Source organism: Synchiropus splendidus, chromosome 11 (genome assembly GCF_027744825.2).
Source record: "Synchiropus splendidus isolate RoL2022-P1 chromosome 11, RoL_Sspl_1.0, whole genome shotgun sequence".
Classification (NCBI taxonomy): Eukaryota; Metazoa; Chordata; class Actinopteri; order Syngnathiformes; family Callionymidae; genus Synchiropus; species Synchiropus splendidus.
Genome location: NC_071344.1, coordinates 2,305,473 through 2,325,966, shown reverse-complemented (window position 1 = coordinate 2,325,966; position 20,494 = coordinate 2,305,473). Strand labels below are relative to the sequence as shown.

Below are 20,494 nucleotides of genomic sequence, written 5' to 3'. Positions count from 1 at the left end.
TGGTCGTGATTACAATTTGCCTCATCACCGTCAACATAAAGTTGTGATGACATTCACCAACACATCATAATGAAGAATGAAGAGCAATGACATCAGCATTTATTGACCCTTAGGCTGCCCTTGTGTTGCATGTGGTCGAATTGGCTGCTCAAGCATTGCATAGTCTCTTACTACAGCAGACCCATCCAGGACGAGAGCAGTTTTCCAGCCGAGTGCAGCCTTTATCTCCAGTGTCAACTGATGAGAAAAGCACAGTGGGCATAAGTTGATCATCTTTGGCTTCATGCTTAAACCGGCACAGCACTCACCTCTGGTGTAACAAGCCTGCTCGACTTGACTCTTGCAATCCAGGATCATATTGTTAACCATCAGGTGATCCTCACCATAGCACTGGATTCTGAATTCCTGTGCTGTCAAACACACTTTATGGTCCCAAGAGATGTCCAAACATGAAAACTATAGATGGAGCGAGATAGGTCAAACCTGAAGTGAGGGTCAGCAGCACTAACAGCAGCAGTGAAGTCCTCATTGTTGTCCTCTTGTCGCAGGAATGAGCTCCAACCAGAGAAGGTCCAATAAATCTGCAAACAGCTTCCAATGTTAATCATTAACCAGAACACTGACCCCCCACCTCCTGGCTTCCCAAATCTGATGCACAATCGCTAGCGTTGTGGAGGCATGTTTTCTAAGTTAAGAGCATAATAAGATTGTGGCATTTCTCTTCTCTATTTATCTTATCTAATCTCATTATACATGTCATCTTTTGTGACAGTGTTTCATCTGAATAACCCATGGATGAAGCGCAGTTCTGGGCGGAAACTGGATCTGAAATGGTTCCTTTCAGGAGACTGAACCAGCTGCTATTCAACATCAAAACAACATATAAACATCAATCTGTATATGTTGGTACAACAATGTATAACTACAGCGTTGCACATATGCATGTGCACTGCATGGCTGCAGGAATCCATGGTGCATTAAAGTACAAAGACAACAGATAGATGGTACAAAGACAACAACAATTCAGCAATGAGCCTTGGTCTCACTGTCAACATTCACTGGAATAAAGTCCATTGGTGGATGGACCTTAGTCTGTGTGTTTAAGCGTATTTATCCTTGTGAGGTAGAATTTTGGGAAAACACCACCTTGTGAGGCTCTTCGGCGTTGAACCTTTTGGTTGAGAGTCCTGGTTAAGGTTGGCCGTGTGCTTTGGATGGTTAGGTTTGGTGAATGGTGAATTGTTAGGGTGGTAGTGCAGGGGACTGCACCACTCACTGAACATGGGCTTCACAGGAATGAGGGAAGAAGCTGTTCCAGTGACGGGAGGTTCTGGTTCATACATGGCATTCTCACCTTTTAAATAAACAAACGTTTTTTCATGGCAAATCACTTATTTTATTTTATTTTATTTTATTTTAAAGCACTTTCCCAGTTGGTGGGATCCCTGCTGACCATGGCAATGAAGTTGATGCTGAGAGAAATGTATCATTAAACAGAACTGTTAGGCGCAAATATTGCTACATCCCCTTGATATCAACAGTTGGCTGAAACATGCCACAGCAAGACTATTTTACTCCATCGACAATAGTGTTGTGGTGATGAACATTAGAAAATACACAACACAAAATGATAGATAGATAGATAGATAGATAGATAGATAGATAGATAGATAGATAGATAGATAGATAGATAGATAGATAGATAGATAGATAGATAGATGGATGGATGGATGGATGGATGGATGGATGGATGGATGGATGGATGGATGGATGGATGGATGGATGGATAGATAGATAGATAGATAGATAGATAGATAGATAGATAGATAGATAGATAGATAGATAGATAGTAGCACCAACAACAGGAGTTAAACAGCACACCCAAGTGGTGTTAAGATAGACTGCATGTTTAAATCACCTGACGATTACAAATGTACCTACAAAGGGCAATGGTTAGTCCATTAAGACACTGGAGCCATTGTGATGAGACAATGTAATGTGTGTTGCTTCCCTCTACTACTTCAACTGGCAGCATGATGATAACTTCTGCTGTGTTCAATATGGGAACATGCGTCATTAGAAGTACATAACAGACATCGCAGGCCTCAACGGTGTATTCATTAAATTAAGCTACACTTGTATCTTTATGAACACGGCTGGTGTCGCAACCTCTCGCCCCCATTATAAACGTTACTTCCGGGTGCCAGATCAGGTCGGGGTGGCACACAGGGCAGTGACGAGCACATTACGCATGTGCGTGCGTGAACCCAGCCACCAGTGACGTGGCCTTGTTATCGCCGCGCAGACTCAGTGGAAGTCTGTGTTAGCAGGATGGCGTGTCTGATAATCCGAAAAACGGTGCTGTCGTTTGCGTTTGTGAACCTTTTCCCCCTTTTGGTCTCGTCTCTCTACTTTCATATCGGAGAGACGGAGAAGAAATGTTTCATCGAGGAGATTCCCGATGAGACCATGATTATCGGTGAGTGCGGAAGTGGGCTAACTGCTAACGCCAGTTGTTAGCCGGAATGCTTTGACTTGACCGGAAACTTTAGTTCCTCTTCGGTGCTGGTCATTCTAAATGATGCGGTACTTAACTTTCTGTCGACTTGAGAATGTTGCGATGACTTGTTGGATTTGATTCGGTCCTGGTCCGCAGTGACACTTGCTCAATCAAGTTCGTCTTGTTGTGGTTTAAGTTTGCAATTCTCCTGTAGTTTCCCGTGACAAAGTCCCACTGCGTGTTCAATAACTGCGGTATATGTTTAAAGGCTCTTGATCATCTGCAGTGATGCGAGTCAAACTTCGGGGCTAAATTGTGGCGCTTTGGTGTGAGTCTCTTGTATCTGTCCCACCCCCCCCAAAACAGGGAACTACCGTACACATCTTTATGACAAGCAAAGGGAGGAGTATCTTCCTGCCACTCAGGGTTTTGGAATGTTTGTGGAGGTCAAAGACCCTGATGATAAGGTCAGTCCAGATGTGGCCAAGGTTGTTGCTTCCTTATCGTGCTGATTGAATTGTTTCTCGCAGGTGATTCTGTCCCGGCAGTACGGTTCCGAGGGTCGGTTCACCTTCACGTCGCACACACCAGGCGAGCACCAGATCTGTCTGCACTCCAACTCCACCAAGTTTGCCCTGTTTGCTGGGGGCATGTTGGTAAGCAAGTTGCCTGCACTGCTGCCACTTTTGTGCTTCCAGTGGGACACGACCACAGTGTAAAGCTGATTGTATTCTTTATATTTATCATCTGTGAATGGATGTCACATGGGTAGAGATGGGAGATGAAGTGAGGAGGGTTGTTGTGCTGGCATCAGTTTTGAGGACCATCAGTGTAACTTTCTTTGAGTGAAATAAAAATCTTTCTAATCAATTTACAGAAAATACAGATAATGACATATTGTTTTTGCTTGTGAATGTCACTGCTTGAATAGTTCTGGTTGGTTTTCCTCAAGTTGTGTGATGATTGCCATGCTTTCTTCAAATGAAGCTATATGATGAAGTTCTGTTTTGAAATCATATTTTGACTGACTCGGTACAATTATTTTTCATTTAACACTGGTCAAGTTTCCAGGCGTGAAGTCATCAAACCCTCCACCACACTAGCTCTCACAAACGCACACTATTGAAGTTGTCAAGAAGGAGCTCTTCTAGCTAATAAGAGTTTGGCACCAGTTCTGTCATGGGAGTTCCAGCCTTGACAGTAATCTCTTCTATCGTCACAGTGGATTTTGATGTGACCTGCTGATCTGGGTCTCTGCTCTTCTATGATTTGCTCTAGAGGGTCCACCTTGACATACAGGTTGGAGAACATGCCAACAACTATGCTGAGATCGCTGCCAAAGATAAACTGACCGAGCTGCAGCTGAGAGTGCGACAGCTGGTGGAACAAGTGGACCAGATCCAGAAAGAGCAGAACTACCAAAGGGTCAGTCACTGGCGTAGTAACGCTCTCTTTGTCTTTCCATTGAGATGTGTGACATTCCCTTCTTTTTTTGCTTGCAGTACCGTGAAGAGCGTTTCCGCCAGACCAGCGAGAGCACCAACCAACGTGTTTTGTGGTGGTCCATCGTTCAGACCCTTATCTTGGTGGCCATTGGAATCTGGCAGATGAGACACTTAAAGAGCTTTTTTGAGGCCAAGAAGCTGGTCTGAAGTGTGTGTGTGTGAATATGTGAAGGATTGTTACTGATGTCAATTTTGGGTGTGGCACGGCTTAGTGATTGTTTAGGGGTTTCTGGTGAGAAAATTTGAGTCGGTCCACATCGCCACCTTGTGTTCAACATATGGAGGCTGTTTGTGATGAAAATTTTCAATAAAATCTAAAAAGTTATTGAGTCTCTGGACCTGGATGTGAGGTGCACTTGCATCAGGGTTGTGAGACAGAAGTGGATTCAAATAAAAAAGCGTCACCAAACTGACAATTGTCTCATTGGAGTCTCGCGGAAGGAAAACCTGCTTAAAGGGCTGCGCTTTGTCACTGCATCCTGGATGAAGTACATCTTGTTTCCTCACATGTGGGATTTGGCATTGTTTTTGTCCTGTCAAAACCTTCCAGAGAAACAAATTGGGTGCTGCAGAACAGTCCTCTCTTACAGCAGTGATTTCGAAATAAATCTGTCTTACCAAGATCTACACTATTGTGATGTCCGTTTTTTTTTGCGATACGGATCTCCGCAAAATACAGTATAAATACGGATGATGACGTGTCGTCCTCAGTTGGCTTTGGTTTTTACTACAACGGTTGTATTTGTCATCGCCTTCTAAATTAAGGATGAGAAAATAAAATCCCACTTTTAATACATGTTGGCGTTCGCAGTTGATTATCAATGAAATATTGGTCATGTGTATTAGTCATTTCTATGTTCGATAGCGGAACCTTTTCAACGGTGTTTCTGTAAGACCCGGACCGATTTTGGCGTTGGACACGCTTCTGAGGATTCAATTGGTTTCTATGGTTTTCACTTAGTCGATGTTCTGATAGATAGGTACAGTCAATATCTCGATGGCATTCCTCGTTAAATGCTCGTGGCCGTGTTTCGACGGCTGACATCGCAATTCGATCGCTGCGGTGGAGCTGTCATACTTGCGGCGAGCTCACGATGTTAGCCGCAAGCGGCTACGTGGCCGACGGAAGAGAATTGTTTACTTGTTTACTACGGCCATCGTTTTTGGAAAATGTCTAGCGGTGGGCTCGGATCCGCCGCACGAAAACTTTCTATAAACCTCACGACTAATCGACGCAGTTTGTTGCGATAGTGATTCTCGTAGTTGATGATGACCACGATGATGACGTTTTCGAAAAGAAAACCCGTTCTCTACTGCCGACAACAGCCCAGGTGAGTTTGACATGTTTTTCTTAATCTGTCCATCAATTTCATTCGATGTCATTCCGTCTGTAAAAGGCACTGCGATTCCACACTATCCCATGTCTGTGAACGCCTCTCACTGGGGGGAATGGAACCTTTTGCGCAGGTTCTGGACTTCCAGATGGACCGTCTACAAGCTGTTCGGCCTGTGTCTGCTGCTGCTGCTGGTCTCGCTGCTCTGGCTGCAGCTGGGCTGTTCAGGTGATGCCCTGCCCGAGGTCCGCCTGCCAAGGCCAGCGTGCCAGGCTCACAGTCTGGACGCAGACGACCCATCCTGGGGGCCCCACAAGCTCGCCCTTGTGATTCCATTCAGGGAGAGGTTTGATGAGCTTCTGGTCTTCGTTCCCTTCATGCATTCGTTTCTTAACAAAAAGAAGATCCGCCACAAGATACTGGTCATCAACCAGGTGGACCACTACAGGTGTGTGTGTGTGTCAGAGCTTCCATTTCAGAGCAGCATCATCTCTTAATCCGAGCACTGTGTAGGTTCAACAGGGCTTCTCTCATCAACGTTGGTTACCTGGAGAGCGGGAATGACACCGACTACTTGGCGATGCATGATGTCGACCTGTTGCCTCAGAACGAAGCCCTGGATTATAGTTTTCCAGCGGATGGACCTTTTCACGTCGCATCCCCAGAGTTACACCCACTTTACCATTACAAGACCTACGTGGGAGGAATTCTCCTGCTGACCAAGAAGCACTACCACATGGTACAGTCCTATTCTGCAGCTGTATAACCCGTGTTGCTCTGGATGCTGCTGCGCTGCAGCTGTGTAAAACTACTGGTCTGGTTTACTTAGACACAGAAAAAGACAGAGCAGCTTCAGAAGTGTTTCACCTTTATTTACCTTTTGTGCGTTGTGTTGCTGAGTTCTGCTGTGACAAACCTGTCTTGCCAGTGTAACGGGATGTCGAATCGCTTCTGGGGTTGGGGTCGAGAGGACGACGAGTTCTACCGACGGCTCCGCAAAGCTCAACTGCAGGTGAGTTCATATGTCGCTGCCCGTTGATGTGAGTCGGGTTATTATCTCATGGAAACGCCTGACTCCGTTCCAGCTCTTCCGTCCGATCGGAATCCAATCAGGATACGATACATTTCTGCATCTTCACGATCCAGCGTGGCGGAAGCGGGACCAGAAGAGAGTGGCTGCGCAGAAGCAGGTACGTGCTGAGATCTGCTCACCTGCTTTATGGTGGCAGCAGGGTTGGAGACATCCCCTATCGCCTTTGTTGTGATTTGGCATTGGTACATCTGGTGTGTCCAGGAGCAGTTCAAGGTGGATCCAGATGGGGGACTTACAAACCTCAAGTACCAGGTGATCTCTCGCCAGGAGCTGATGATCAGTGGTGCTCCAGCCACTGTGGTCAACACCAGACTGGACTGTGACCAGAGCCAGACACCGTGGTGTGTGCTGTAGAGACGCGTGCCGGCAGGTTTGAGCAGAGACTGCGTGCTTGGAGACGGACTCATGACAGGCAAAGTTCTACTGGTAACCTTTGGACTAGTCACTGGACCGACATTTTGACTTGATACATGGATCCAAAGTCATTTCAACCCTTTTTTTATCAAATAAATTTTGACTGTTTTCTCAAGTTCTCTCTTGTGTTGCCTTTGCTCCCGGACATGGAGGGAAATGTGACAAGGACCGGTCCAACTTAAACATGACAATTACATTTGAGTGGCATTTTGTGCGTCTGTAAGATACAGTGTTGAGAAAAAGCAAAATGCTGTTCATGGATAGAATAAAAAAGAATACAGAAAACTGGGAGGAAATCAACACAAATCATGTGAATTTGATAAATGAATGAACAAATAACACAAAAACCACGGATCATAGAAAGGTTTGCAAAATGCATGTAAGAATTCCTGAATAAAAAAAACAAGGTGACGAAAAGAAACACAAAAATTAACAGACCGGTAAAAAAGAAGGCTTGAAGAAAATCTAAGGAACATCAAAGAAACCTGAAGGTAGTCGACAGACGACTAGCCAGCTGCCTGAGTATGTAAACAAGTCACTAGTGTTGTAGCGCTCGAGACTGGTTTTGGTCTGGAGACGGGACTCAAGACCACTTTTTTAGGGTTTTGGTCTTGTCTCGCTCTCGGTGCTGGACTGGGTGGACTTCTATGCAAGATGAAAACGGCCATGGTTGGTAAAAGACGGATTGTGTTTTTTTCTTCAGTTTTGTTGCGTTTTTTCTTTGATACCTGTCTCAACCTGTTTCAAACGGATCCACTGCGGCTCATTTGTGGATCCGTGACCCGAGACTGTATATATACTGTCTCGGTCTCGACCTCCAAAAGCCTCGGCCTTATCTCGGTCTGGATACTCTCCAGTCTCGATAATGTCTTGGTCTCGGTTGCTGTGCTCTTGACTACAACACTACAAGTCTTGTAAAAAAATTACTCCAAACAACTTGTCTGGCATCTTGGGACCATCTGAACAATAGAAACATCGATGGAAATGCAAAAGTCGAATTTTGGCGAAGGAAATTGTTGTTTGTTGTTGATGGACCAGAAGTCACTTGACATTCATGGCAGAAGGCTACACGTCCGCCTGGCTCAAATAGGAATAGCATGTGGATTTAAGACAGGGCTCTATGTAGCTGAAGGGGTGCAACCCACGATGATCCCATCCATGAGGACAGTCCGACCCTACCGAGGAGCAGATCTGTGTTTAGCTCCTAGTCTTCATGACAAACCTTCGGTCCGTTTTCTGACGACAACAGGAGTAGAACTGTGGGCTCAGAAGAGGTTACTGAGCAAATCAACAGATACTCAGTCAATCACAGGGAGGGTAAATGAACATCTCCTGTGCCCTCAATGTCTTTTTTCTACAGATTTTGTCAAGAGTGCAGTTTCTGCTGCACATGCTCAGTTCTGCAGAAAATCTCCTCAACCAGCAGTCGAGCAGACGGGGCGTGTGTGTGTGTGCGTGCCTGGAGAGTGGAGCTGTCTTGGACTCCGTACCAAATTAGTTTGGATTTACAACCTTTATAAAAGCTGTTTTCACTTGTCCTGAGTAAATATTTAATCGTAAAGCCTCATAGATGCAAACATATTGTGAAATGAATTCAACATTGGATTTACGTGGTTCAATGGATGGCAAAAAGATAGACGGTAACATTGGACAATTGACTTTGAGTGAACCTAGCTATGGATCCGTTCTTATTTCTCCTGGACATTTTTCCCTGAAGGCGTGTCCCATGAGCTGGAATTTATAGTACATCTTCTTCAAATGACTGATTTATTAGATTATTATTATTGTTGTTTTTATTATTATTATTAATATTATTATTGTCATCCTCAATACCATCGTCAGTTCAACTCCACAACTGACACAAACAAACGACTGGAAGACGTGGCAGGTGGGATAGGGTCAGAGGTCATTCTGACCCAGTATTCAGCAGCGCTGGTTCTGTTCCTGTCAGCGATTGTGAGTGGGAGTTGGTCCAACAGCATGTGTGTCGGCACCATCTGCACTGACATCAAGCCAGAACGGCTCATTCTGATCCAGTATATGCTTTTCTTTTTCTTGTAAAGATGAATTTGTTTTACTCTCTTTCCAAACACCTTTGCTGATGTGGTTTTCCTGTGTGTTTTACACAGGAAGTCAAAGAGAAGCTTCTCTTGTATTTGAAATCATGCGAAGACACAGTTTAAGTCAGATCTTCGGTTTACATGACTCATCAGTTCTGTCCCTGTGGACACACACACACACTCCCTCACTCTCACCTGAATAATGTAAAATTATAATAAATTATAATATAATACAATTGTGCTTTTAATGACACGTTCCAGTCAAGCAGTGGCACTTGAGGAGTGGCTAAGAAGAGGAGGCAGACACATGTTCGACCTCTCTCAGAATGAGCCCCTGGATGCTGTGTGTCTCTGGGAGTCCATGGAGAAGCGTGTGGGCCAGTCGCTTGGCTTCTACTCGGCGAGTCCATGATCTGTCTTCAACCTGAATCCCTACTGGGCCACGGCCAGTTTGAAAAACTCACTGACACCTGAGTGGAGAAGTCAAATGGTTAGAGATACATTGAAAGGACTTAGGATGAAAGGAACTGAGCACAAATTATCATGCTACACTGATGATGTGCAGCCAACCTTCAGGGTATAAAATCAACCCAGTTATTGTCTTGGAACTACAACCCACCTTTATAAACACTTACCCACTAAAATGTCAAGCCCAATAATGTAAATGCTTGGCCATTATAATGCAAATTTATCTTTCAAAATTATCAGAAATGAATGACTTATCATTATCTAAAAAAAAGAAAATATTTATTTCAGATTCTACCAATTCCACCCTTGATATAAACTGATATACGGTTTAAATAATGGACAGCTGCTAAAGCAATAACATCTTACAACTACAGTAAAAGAAGGAAGATTTAAGATAGATTTAATCTACCAATGAGAAGTTACTTCAACCAGAAAGTCAAAAACACAAACTAAAATAAAGGCGTAACTGAATAATGTAGGAAAAACAATTCAACTCTGAAATGAAATGAAATAAAATGTATACATTGGCATTCAACATCTTATAGTGAAGTGGGGGAAAAGAGAGAAACACTGCTATTTTGGTTGGACAACACTTTACAGTATTAATAGAAGTGACAATAGTTACCAAGCGTAACTTGCATTCTATGAAGTGCGCAAAGCCTTCTTAGGTGCTTTGAACACACGTCTTCAGATTTTTCAAAAGCAGACAAAATGCTTATGAATAAGTTGGCTGCTGCAAGAAAACCTCTGGCTAGAAAATGGCAGTCACAAGAGAGGATTGAAATAACAATAAAATAAAACGCAATGGATAAAATTGAGAGGATCAGGTCACACCAGCCCAAATGGATTATGTATGTCACCCCAAGCAAACCTGATCTTATTTTCAACATTTAAGGAAAGAGGGGATAAAAAAATAAAGACAGTTCATTGCAAGCGTTTTTTCTTTTCTTCATTTTACTTTATTATGTTTTCATTTTCTTGTCTTTAAAACTATATGCAGGTGTCAGAACCAAGTATGTTGCAGTGAGTTGTGTTTGTATGAACATGAGTCTAATGGTAAAAAAAAAGTAAAATCCACAAAGAAATGCAACTCGCTATATGGATGATGTATAAAGAAGGAACTGTGTTTTACATTGTGAAAAAAGAAAATGATTAAAAAACAAAAGATGAATAAATTAAATGAGAAGTGAGCTTGAGTTTGGGATGGGAGTAAATTCACTCATCTGGCGATGACCATAGTGAATGATGTAATTTTACAGATGTTTATCTGCTCCACTGGAAATAGTCTCTCGTCTTCCTCATCTCTCAAGCAACAATGATGCTATTGTATTTTCTCCAGTGCCTTCTTTCTCCTCAACCACGACTTTTTTTAACCTTCCTGCCGCCTTTGTCACCATGATGACCACGCCTCCACCATGTTCTGGACGCAGCATCGCATCAGTAACCCGGAAGTAGCACAGCTTCTGTTTCGCTCTATGATCCTCATCAGATATATATAATGTTCCACTTCAGACTCTGAGTCGGTAAAACCCGCTCTTCTGCTCTCAGTTTTGCTTCCACTACCAAACTACTACCAACCTCGTCTCCTCAGCGGAGTACGTGTTCAAGTCACTCCAGACAATTCATTGAAACACACCCACAAATGTCACTCAGAACACAGTCTTGCCATCGGCTTTTGGGAAGCCGTAACTAATCTGGCTTCATATCTGCAGCTGGATCCGTCAGACTAGTCTTTCACCAGGCTATTTAGTCCTCAACAACAACATCAACTTCCTCGGCAGCTGTCCAGCAGTTGGTGATCTGACCATCAGCTTTCTTCAGCTCGGGAGATTCTTCTTCCAATTTCTGCCTCTTGTGTTTAGTTCTGCGGTTCTGGAACCAAACTTTAACCTGCAGAATGAAGATACAAATGAGACATTCCCACCACCACACTGCCACAGAAAACACCCGAGAGCGCGATCCACTCGTACCTGTGTCTCCGTCAGACAAAGTCCATTTGCTAGATGTCTGCGAGCACTTCCGACGACATAATGGTTCTGCTCAAAGGCCTGCTCCAGCTGAAGCAACTGTGACGGTGAGAACGTGGTTCGGATGCGCTTTGGTTTCCTGGAGAGCGAGGTGGAGTGGAGCACAAGGTTCTCCAGAACTGGAACATTGTCTAACCAAACAAAGAAATGTAATGATTTTATCAGTTAGATTTATCCACAATTTCTTAAGCGATGCACCGCTGACTTGACCAAACACCCTCACAACAGAACGATGGGAAGAGAAGAAGAAAGAATCATTGTTGTTATGAAGCTGAGGCTAGAATGTTAAAGTTTTGTCTTGATATTGTACAAACTTGAATAAAATGTGAAAGAGACAGTGATAATATCGAAACAGTTATTTAAAAGAAATAAATAAATCATGACATATTTTGCCATATTGCCCACCCCTTTCTGGAGACATTTTAAAGCAAATACATTGTCATAGGACAACCAGGCACCAAAGCAGGAAAAGGAAAAGAAGCCATCAAAGACCATCCGCCATCCACAAACTGAAAGGTCCTGATGTTGCTCCTCCTGCTGCTGTATCAAAGCATGATTGAATCCATCCTCATCTACTGTTCCGTTTCATTCTTTAACACGTTATCTCTTAAAAATCATGCCAAACTCACATGCGTTAACCACCACAGCTTCTACAATAAATTGTCTACCGACAACAAACCTCACAGATTTAAGCAACAGGACCATTACACCTGTTGCTTCCTCCATTGAACAGAAGAAGGGCCCGATTTTGGGAAAAGCTTAATCAACACTTTCTGCTTGTTTGTTTGTTCTTTAATGTTGTGTGTCAAATGGAGATGGTGCAGTGGAAAGGAAAAAGGGACAATAAAGTCTGGGTCTAAAGTCTTCTTTTACATTTAGTTGAGAAGTGTAATTTCCCATGGAGACGAGGAGAAAAATCCCAAAAATTGATAGTGATTGTCTGGAAAACAAACATCTGCTTTGATATATTTCATCCGTTTATTAAAATCTTTTTGTCTCTTTTACATAAAAACAAATGAAAGTGGGTGAGCTCTCGTGGGATTTCCACCGCTATCACGCAAAACGCAAAAAAGTCGGTTGGTTAGCTGCACGGTGGCGTCATGCAACAAAGATGCCGAGAGAAGACGATAGATTCATATGCAAAGCCATGAGACGTTGATCAGTGCCGCAGGCAAATTAATCACACAAGCACAACCCCCCAAAAAACTGAGTTGAATTACTGCCCCAACTCTGCTGGGCGGCAACTCACTCATTTACCCTAAACAAGGCAACCGACACTCAACATCTAGTCCTGGGACATAGTCACTTGACGTGTCGAATCCACTGAAATGATTCTGGCTAAGGAACATCTGATTAGTCCTGGGTCCAAGCTGCTGAAGAGGGATGGTCTCACCCGAGAGAAGAGGGAGTGTGGCTGTGTATGTGTACGTGTGTGGGGGGGCATGTTTTCCCATACCCAAACAATAAACACCCTCTTGTGGAGCACTTATGTTTTTGTGGGGCCCTTTTAAGCCTCAATTTGTGGGTGAAAAGAACAAGGTCATTGTATTTAGGTTTAAGTTTAGTTAAGAGTCCTGGTTTGGTCATTTGTTTTGATGGTTAAGTTAGGGATGAGAGGCTGGGGAAAGGGTCAGGTCCTGAGCGGACCTCACAAAGATGGTGCGACAAACGAGTGTGTGTGAGAAAGAGAATGTTTATCCTCCTTCTCCATCAACCAGTTGAACTTTTAACCCCAAAACAGTGGTCTGAGAAAGTTGGCAGACCACCACCAGAATCTGAGTATTAATCCAATTCCGTGTGAGCTGAGAGCAAGACTAACCTCTGAATGGTGGTCCGGGCAGCAGCCAAGGCGCAAGACAGTCCCACGACTCCGGCCCGAAGAAGCTGCGAAGCGGAGCGCTGAGCGGGTGCAGACTCCAACCTTGTCGTCTCTGCGGCTGCATCCTGGGATCCTGGAGCACCGCGCCAGATCGCGCACTCTGCTGGGCTACGGAACCAAAACGCCCAGCTGGAGGTGGTGACCCCGGGTATCGCAGCGCAGTGGGGCGGATCAGAGCGTTTCTGGAGCCGGCGCAGCGTTCAAGCTCGGTTCCGAGCAGAGATTCGATTGAGAAGCTCTTGTTTTTGACCCCCAACATGGTCTTTTCCTGCAAAAGAGCGAGGATTGGTCCAGGTTCGTCGCTGAACGGCGCTCACACTCCAAATGTCCCTCATGGAGACGCGCCGACTGCGACCATGCTGCCAGAATCCTGGAGGATCGAGGTCCGGACCGGGTCCTGCGGTGGTACCTGGCGCGCACTCCACCTGCTGGACTGAGGTGAGTCACGCGCGCTCCTCCATGCAGACGCGCTGGTTCATGAGGTGTCAGTAGCAGCGTCCACCACTCCTGCTCCAGTCGAGATGCCAAACCATGTGCGTGCGATCATGTGTTGCCTCCTGCTGTACAACAAACAAGGGCCAACTCACTGTGATCTACCTTCCATAAAAAACTGCAAAACAAATACGTGTTTATAAATATTTATCATTCTTTATGTTTTTCTTTCTCTCTCTGCGACACTTTCAGAGAAGAAGGCTACGCGTTGGTGGCAGGGACCAAATACGCAAAACATCTTCAGACCGCAGAAAAATACTTAAATGGATTTCAGTCGCAGCTATTTTTGAAGACTTTACATAAATTCAGTGAGTTCAGTGCCATCTTAAAAATGAGCGAGCATACGTGACGTCATCGAGACCAGTGACGAAATGGTGCTGTATGCTGCGTCATACTAATGGCTGAAAACAGCGCATTCCAGTGCTTTAATACGAATACAATGCCTGTAATTTCATTGGTCTGATGTGATAAGGCTCGATTTTGGCGATATAAAGCTTGTTTGCTCGTACACTCCCTATTTTATTGATCAACCACTGTGATTAAGTTTATTATTACACTTCAGTGGGTTGAAGCTTAACTCCACAATTATTTCGAAAGAGTTATCCAACCAGTTCATCACAGTTTTCTGCTAAAAAATATGACAGTAAATAAACAACTAATAAATCAATAACCCACAAACAACAGGGACTGATCACAAATTCATCAATCTGACAGCCGCGAGGAAGAAGCTGTTCCTCTGACGGGAGGTTCTGGTCTGGATGGACCGTAGCCTCCTGCCAGAGGGAAGAGGAACAAACAGATGGACTGATTCTCCAGGGTGAGAAGGGTCGGCTCTGATCCGACCTGCACGTCTCTGGGTCCTAGAGGCATACAGGTCCTGAAGAGGTGGCAGGCTGCAACCGATCACCTTCTCAGCAGAACGTACGATGCGCTGCAGTCTGCTCTTGTCCCTGGAGGTGGCGCTGTTGTACCAGACAGTGATAGAGGAGGTGAGGATGGACTGGATGATGGCCGTGTAGAACTCCACCAGCAACTTCGTCGGCAGTCGTAGTTTTCGTAGCTGCCTTAGGAAGAACATTCTCTGCTGGGCCTTCCTGATGAGGGACCTGATGGTTGGCTCCCATTTGAGGTCCTCAGTGACGGTGGTTCCTCGGAAGCAGAAGGAGTCCACAGTGGGAATGGGCCAACCAGCCAACATGAGAGGGGACAGAGAAACTGTGTCTCTCCTGAAGTGAGCACGTCCTGCTCCATGATGTCAAGAGAAGGTGGAGGGAGGGGAGGAGGTGGCTCATCAATGACCGTGATCGTCTTTGCTGTCTCAGTGACATCGTTCGTCTTAGTTGTGTCACTAAGAGACAGCCTAGTCCTTTGCTGTAAAGTGGAAAAGGGCTTGGCTTACAGTTCACTATAAGGCCTTCCAGAGAGGGAGAGCAGTGGTGAAAAATCACCGTTTTCATGGACAGCACCCTCTATAGGCAGGAGTCAGAAAACATAAGCAGCACACGACCCTTCCCGCCAACAGCCTCGTGCACCACAGACCTGGGTGCAGCGGAGCATCCTCCCCAGTAAGCAGCAGGTTCCTCTCATGAATGTTGTCAGGGAAGGCAACTCAACGGAGTCTAACTCATGTTAGCGTCAAGCAGAGAACAAGATTTGGTGTTTCATATCTGGTCACTGTCCAGGAACTTTCAACACTCAACATAAGAAAAGAACATTTATTATAAGAAAACAGAGCCACATTCACAAACACAATAATGTTCGTGAGAAGGCACCGGGGACGCTATCCGTGTCAAAAAACACAACAGCAAAATACAACAAACACGAAAACACTTGTGAACATTCCATCCAGAAAACTTTCATCCCATCCATTCTTGGTGTTGCAGACTGTCCATGTGGAAAACTTGAAAAGAGTCAGGTCAGAAAATGTGCGGATTCTGACTGGAGCGATGCTCTGGAGTTCCCTGAAGGGTCTCAGTGTTGCAACTTAAACATCAACTGCTCCTTTTCTTGAGAAAGCGTCTGACTGGCTGCTTCTTGCTTCTCCAGCGCCATCATCAGGTGCTGCTGCTTCGCCGACAGCTGCCTGAGAAAAGACAATAACATTTAATGAGGAAATCAGGCAGGTTGTGGAGAAGTAGGAGGAGCCACGGTGAAACGTGACCCGTGCTCCATCGATGACGTCTACATCTATCATGGACAAGCTCCATGCAGGGGTTGAGTCTGTTTAACCTGCTTCCTGAAACGTACCCCAACACGACCAGCGAATCCAATACACTGTGTTATGGCAGGCAATTTGGATATTTTTTACATTTTTACATTTATTTGCCCTTTTTGCTTTTCATTTTAGTATTTCATTTGAACTGTACTCTATGCCATGCTTTTATTTTGAAATAACTATGTTGCCTGCGCGACAACACTATCCTGCGCATGCGTTTAGTGTGCTCACACGGAGATGTAGTCACATGTTGTTCCTGGAAACGAAAAGAAGAGTGTGTTCTACCCCCTGATCCAAGACCAGTGGCTCATCTGTTTCAAGTCAAGGTTTTGGTTTGTTTGCGTGTCAGTAGATTAACTATGCTTATTGAACACAAATGATACCAAGAGTAATGAATGAGTGCTGTGACTTGAAAGGGCCCCGGGGCCGTTAGTTCTGAAAAACATGGGTCCTGGGATCAAGAGACAACATCAGAAGATGAAAAAGAACCCCCATCTTACTGGATGGTGCTCTGAAAGTGTCCCACGCGGACTCTCAGATCCTCATTCTGCCGCAGGGCCTCGACCAGTTGATCCTCCAGACTATGATTCTTCTGGACCTGGACACACCAGAGAGAAAGTTGGGGGAGCGGCGTCTCATCACATGGGAGGCCAATACAGTCGGGGGATTGGCTGACCAGCATGTCCATCTGCTGCAGCTTCCTGCTCTGCTCCTGCACACGCTCATTCTTCATCTCGATGACAAACAGCAAGGACTCGTGCTCGCACTCCCAGAAGTCTCCAGGGCTGCCGCGTACCTGAGGACAGAAAATCAGCATCAAATTCGCACATGTCACAGGAACTGAGACCAAACTGACTCACCTCCACGTTTCGGGTGAAGGTTTTTCGTAGCATCGATTCGTCAACTTTCTGCTTCAAGCGGTTAAAGTTCTGAAGCTCTGCCTCCAAACGGCTGACCTCATTCTGAAGACACACACCTTAGACACACCACCCTCAGGACACAACCTGGCAGACTGACCTTTAGGTTGCTCTCAGTCACTTTGAATGTTTCGGTCAAATGGCCTTTTTCTGAAAAGAGACAACATGTATTTGTGGACTCTGGAGGGAATGGCAAGTGTTGACCAGTCCCCACCTTCCAGCAGTGCGCACTGATACTGAGCAGCAAGAGCAGTTGTTGTCTCCGCCTTCACCTGAGAGACAAAACCGTGGTTAAATCCCCACTGAGCTCACTTGACTCACGGCTGTAGGGCGCCAAGGCCATCGCTTGTGAGTGGAAACAAAGCAAATGTAATGCCTTCAGTCATATATTGGACTACTTGTTAACTGGGTACGTAGGAGCCAGTATCGGCACACGGGAGCGATGGTTCAACGGCATCACCGTTATGGAGGTGACATAACCACTTCCTCCCGCAGACCTCTGCATTAAACACTCAACATTCCGGAGACCCCGTTTTCTCTGTATGTCAAGAATCGTGGACGTTAGGCAGGCTTTAGCTAGAGGGCCTAAACTGCAACACAAAAATGGCCACCCTCCAGCACTCAAAACCGGACGCCCTGTTTCCTCAGCAGGATGCCCTAAATCTATTATTAGTGCCTGTATAACGCCCAACTCCTGGTGTCATCTCACTGGTTTACATTCAATTGTGTTTCCGCTCGGTAATTTCACCCAATATGATCCAAATTTGCAGATTGTTGAACCTTTCGCAACCGTATTTTGGCCATCGCGGTCGCCATATTTGTTTACCACCGTAAATTCTCAGTGATCCACATCTCGTGAGTCGTGACACTCGCAGCATGGAAGTGTGCTGCTATTGATGGGATGTCTGACGCTGATGACAGGAGGAAACCTCAGATAAGTTCTACACTTTAAACAATCATTCACAAAACTAACTCATTGCTTTCTAATCGGAGGAATATTTGTTTTTTTTAATTGTTTTTTTAATGAATCAGGGTCAGCCAAGTGAAAGAGTTGCCCAGGGGAACCCTGCATCCCAAAGTGCTACTGTGGCAACAGCTACTGACTTCATGTCCGTTATTTGTCTCAGATGCTTGTTTGTTGTTTGTTAAAGCCTGACGTGGGGTATCTTAAGAGTTTAGACCGATATTTTCCCCATACTTGTGTGCTGATTCAATTTACATTGCGATTGTGGTTTATGTTGCGATTCGTTCCAGCCGCACAGCTGTCTGCATGGTGAGGACAGCGAGGAGGAAAGACGCTGTTATTTCTGAAGTTATTGTAGCTTACCAGACTATTTGTTGTTCATTTTTTACGTCTGGATCTGTACTTCAGTGGTACAAATCTCAAACTCTCTCTCAAACGTTTTGTGAGAGTAGCGTGAATAAATCAAGACGCTCCGTATTACGCAGCTTGTTTCTGCTATTTCCTTGCAAATGAAACATGGCAATGTTTAGTTTTGGCTGTGAAGCGCCACACTCTGTTACAGCTGTGGCAGAGCTCCGTCATCAGTTTCTGTCTGAGGTGATGATGACTGGTGGTGTTAAGAGGTGACAGAGAAATAAGGAGGTCAAGCCGATGGTGGTGAATAGGTTCGGGCTCGCAACGCTAATGACAACTTCCTTCAGGCGTGCTTCGTCCTCGGTCACAAACCAGCTGTTTCTCACATAGCGCCGTCAGATGAGAAGAAAAAAAAGGGACATGTCTGAGGCACAGAGGTGCAAGTCTGCACAGCAGGGTGGAATCAGACTGAGACAAAATCCGCAGTGTGAAAACGGTCCTGGTGAGTCAGGGAGGGTTATGGGTTGGGTTGGGGCGGGGCTTCAATATCCTAGCTAAAATTCTGCTCTGGAGCACCAATTCAGCCACAAGTGTCAGGTCAGACAAAAAGGGTATGTGAAGAGTCCTGCAGTCATGTGACTTGACTGACCTTCTGGAGCAGGTCCAGGACAAGAGAACACAAGTCTTCTTCTGCATGCTCCTTCAGGAGCTCCACCACGTCTTTGAACTCAGGGGCTGAAAGGGCTCTTTTCAAGATCCTGTGCTGCCATTCAAAGCGCTCCAGCTGCTTCTCTAGCAGGACATCACGTGGTCCACCTGACAGCAGAACACAACCATCACCTTGGACACCAGCCAAAAGCCATTGCATTACACCATCATCACTTCGCCCTCAGTGTCGACAGACTCGTTGGTTTGGCCCAATGATCTCTAGGTAGCACAAACACGCACCTCCATCTTCTTGGTTCTTCTTCTTGGCTTTCCTCTGAAATCAGAAAATAACTGTGTCACATCCTTCAGTATTTACTGACCCAGTCCCGGAGCCCAGCCTCGGACCCTCTACTGCCAGGTCCAAGACTTCTCTGATCATCAAACCTCTCATCAAATGACGCCTGAACTGGACCATGTTCCCGACAGAATAACATGTAAGAGAGGCGCCGGTAGGTTCGGTTCGGCAACACGTGCTCTTCATTTGGCTCAAACATCAGAGTTCCGGAGACGACATCCGGGACACGAACCTTCAGAGCCAACTCGGCGGTGGCCCGTTTACAGTAAATGTGAAAGCGAAGCATTTACGGTGAGATCGGATTGTGGAACCTAGTGTGTTGGTATTGTCACCGTCTCTACGACCGGAAATCTCGCAGAAAACAGGCGCAGCTGCAGCCCGGGCTCGGGTGGGACTTTCGCGGTGGTCGTCGCCCCCACACTCACCTTGCTGTGGCTGCAACCCATTCCTCAACCTCGGCGTCGACGTCGGGTTCGAAGCAGCCGGCCTACCCGACCCGCGGAGCCGACTTGAACTCCGGACACCTCTTTGCTCATCGACTGTTCTGAAGAAGAAGTCTCTCAACTCACCGCGAGACAGAACTTTGTGATGCGTTCATGGACACTGCGGATTTTCCAGTGGGGATAAATGTGACGAGAAATATCAGTGACATTCCGGGACGTCATCAGCCGAATTCCCATCGGACCTGGGAGGATTCACAATCCGACGATGAAGTGATAAATGCGCCAGAAAACCAGGTACCTATGGGTCACGTGACCTCCACCTTCAAAATAAACAACCACACAAATTACATATTGAACAATTCAAGAAATATATTCTATAATATATTCAATAATTTATCATACATTGACTTAATATAAAGTATTCACACCCCGTCGCATTTCCTACATACACACACACACACACACACAATCTTCTTCTGAGATGCTTCTACACTTGGATGGAGATCATCTGTGGTGAACTCCAAAAGTGGTGAGGAAAAACAACCAATGACAGCCGATGTCTGCAGACCTCCGATACTCTATTGTGTCAAGGCTCGTATCTCGGGAAGGATACACAAGAATTTGACCAACAATGAACACCCATGTGACAACAAATATTCATAAATGGAAGAAGCTTGGAACCACAAGGAGCCAACGACCCACCAAACAAGTTACTGGGGACGGAGGCCCTTGGTGAAGAAGAGCCCTGTGTTCTAGCTCAATTCCACCCATCAGGCCTTTTTGGCAGAGAGGACAGACAGAAGCCACTTTGGACTAAAAGGTATAT

General features: G+C 45.4%; 4 protein-coding genes and 1 long non-coding RNA gene across 5 annotated transcripts; 2 read left to right on the top strand and 3 right to left on the bottom strand.

The window, feature by feature from the left end:
- Positions 1-195: 195 nt before the first annotated feature.
- LOC128767571 (uncharacterized) lies at positions 196-2,840 on the bottom strand. Its single transcript, XR_008416140.1, has 3 exons — positions 484-2,840; positions 309-405; positions 196-237 (listed from the first exon to the last, which is right to left on the bottom strand). It is a non-coding gene; the product is annotated as an uncharacterized LOC128767571 (long non-coding RNA).
- Positions 2,294-4,766, top strand: tmed9 (transmembrane p24 trafficking protein 9). The gene is made up of 5 exons (XM_053879683.1): positions 2,294-2,479; positions 2,867-2,967; positions 3,031-3,156; positions 3,779-3,925; positions 4,003-4,766. Exons 1-5 carry the CDS (start codon positions 2,332-2,334, stop codon positions 4,150-4,152), a joined length of 672 nt encoding a protein of 223 aa, XP_053735658.1. The 5' UTR covers positions 2,294-2,331; the 3' UTR covers positions 4,153-4,766.
- Positions 4,767-4,913: 147 nt separating this feature from the next.
- Positions 4,914-6,975, top strand: b4galt7 (xylosylprotein beta 1,4-galactosyltransferase, polypeptide 7 (galactosyltransferase I)). Its single transcript, XM_053879492.1, has 6 exons — positions 4,914-5,336; positions 5,473-5,787; positions 5,853-6,078; positions 6,268-6,351; positions 6,425-6,529; positions 6,634-6,975. The coding sequence occupies exons 1-6, from the start codon at positions 5,272-5,274 to the stop codon at positions 6,784-6,786; spliced, it is 948 nt and encodes a 315-aa protein (XP_053735467.1). The 5' UTR covers positions 4,914-5,271; the 3' UTR covers positions 6,787-6,975.
- A 3,461-nt stretch (positions 6,976-10,436) lies between these two features.
- Positions 10,437-13,717, bottom strand: emx3 (empty spiracles homeobox 3). Its single transcript, XM_053879569.1, has 3 exons — positions 13,221-13,717; positions 11,345-11,532; positions 10,437-11,264 (listed from the first exon to the last, which is right to left on the bottom strand). The coding sequence occupies exons 1-3, from the start codon at positions 13,537-13,539 to the stop codon at positions 11,121-11,123; spliced, it is 651 nt and encodes a 216-aa protein (XP_053735544.1). The 5' UTR covers positions 13,540-13,717; the 3' UTR covers positions 10,437-11,120.
- A 1,772-nt stretch (positions 13,718-15,489) lies between these two features.
- On the bottom strand, positions 15,490-19,942 carry ccdc69 (coiled-coil domain containing 69). The gene is made up of 9 exons (XM_053879464.1): positions 19,651-19,942; positions 19,171-19,204; positions 18,872-19,038; positions 17,119-17,176; positions 17,005-17,054; positions 16,848-16,949; positions 16,664-16,783; positions 16,488-16,585; positions 15,490-15,855 (listed from the first exon to the last, which is right to left on the bottom strand). Exons 1-9 carry the CDS (start codon positions 19,669-19,671, stop codon positions 15,744-15,746), a joined length of 762 nt encoding a protein of 253 aa, XP_053735439.1. The 5' UTR covers positions 19,672-19,942; the 3' UTR covers positions 15,490-15,743.
- Positions 19,943-20,494: the final 552 nt, after the last annotated feature.

Coding starts and splice junctions, on each gene's coding strand:
- tmed9 (XM_053879683.1), top strand. CDS start 2,332: ATGGCGTGTCTGATAATCCGAAAAACGGTGCTGTCGTTTGCGTTTGTG. Junction 2,968..3,030: donor TCAAAGACCCTGATGATAAG/GTCAGTCCAGAT, acceptor TGTTTCTCGCAG/GTGATTCTGTCCCGGCAGTA. Junction 3,926..4,002: donor AAGAGCAGAACTACCAAAGG/GTCAGTCACTGG, acceptor TTTTGCTTGCAG/TACCGTGAAGAGCGTTTCCG.
- b4galt7 (XM_053879492.1), top strand. CDS start 5,272: ATGATGACCACGATGATGACGTTTTCGAAAAGAAAACCCGTTCTCTAC. Junction 6,079..6,267: donor CCAAGAAGCACTACCACATG/GTACAGTCCTAT, acceptor CTGTCTTGCCAG/TGTAACGGGATGTCGAATCG. Junction 6,352..6,424: donor TCCGCAAAGCTCAACTGCAG/GTGAGTTCATAT, acceptor ACTCCGTTCCAG/CTCTTCCGTCCGATCGGAAT.
- emx3 (XM_053879569.1), bottom strand. CDS start 13,539: ATGTTGGGGGTCAAAAACAAGAGCTTCTCAATCGAATCTCTGCTCGGA. Junction 11,533..13,220: donor GCCCGGACCACCATTCAGAG/GTTAGTCTTGCT, acceptor TTGTTTGGTTAG/ACAATGTTCCAGTTCTGGAG. Junction 11,265..11,344: donor TTTGTCTGACGGAGACACAG/GTACGAGTGGAT, acceptor TTCATTCTGCAG/GTTAAAGTTTGGTTCCAGAA.
- ccdc69 (XM_053879464.1), bottom strand. CDS start 19,671: ATGGGTTGCAGCCACAGCAAG. Junction 19,039..19,170: donor GAAGAACCAAGAAGATGGAG/GTGCGTGTTTGT, acceptor TTCTGCTGTCAG/GTGGACCACGTGATGTCCTG. Junction 15,856..16,487: donor CACTTTCAGAGCACCATCCA/GTAAGATGGGGG, acceptor GTCTTTTCTCAG/GCAGCTGTCGGCGAAGCAGC.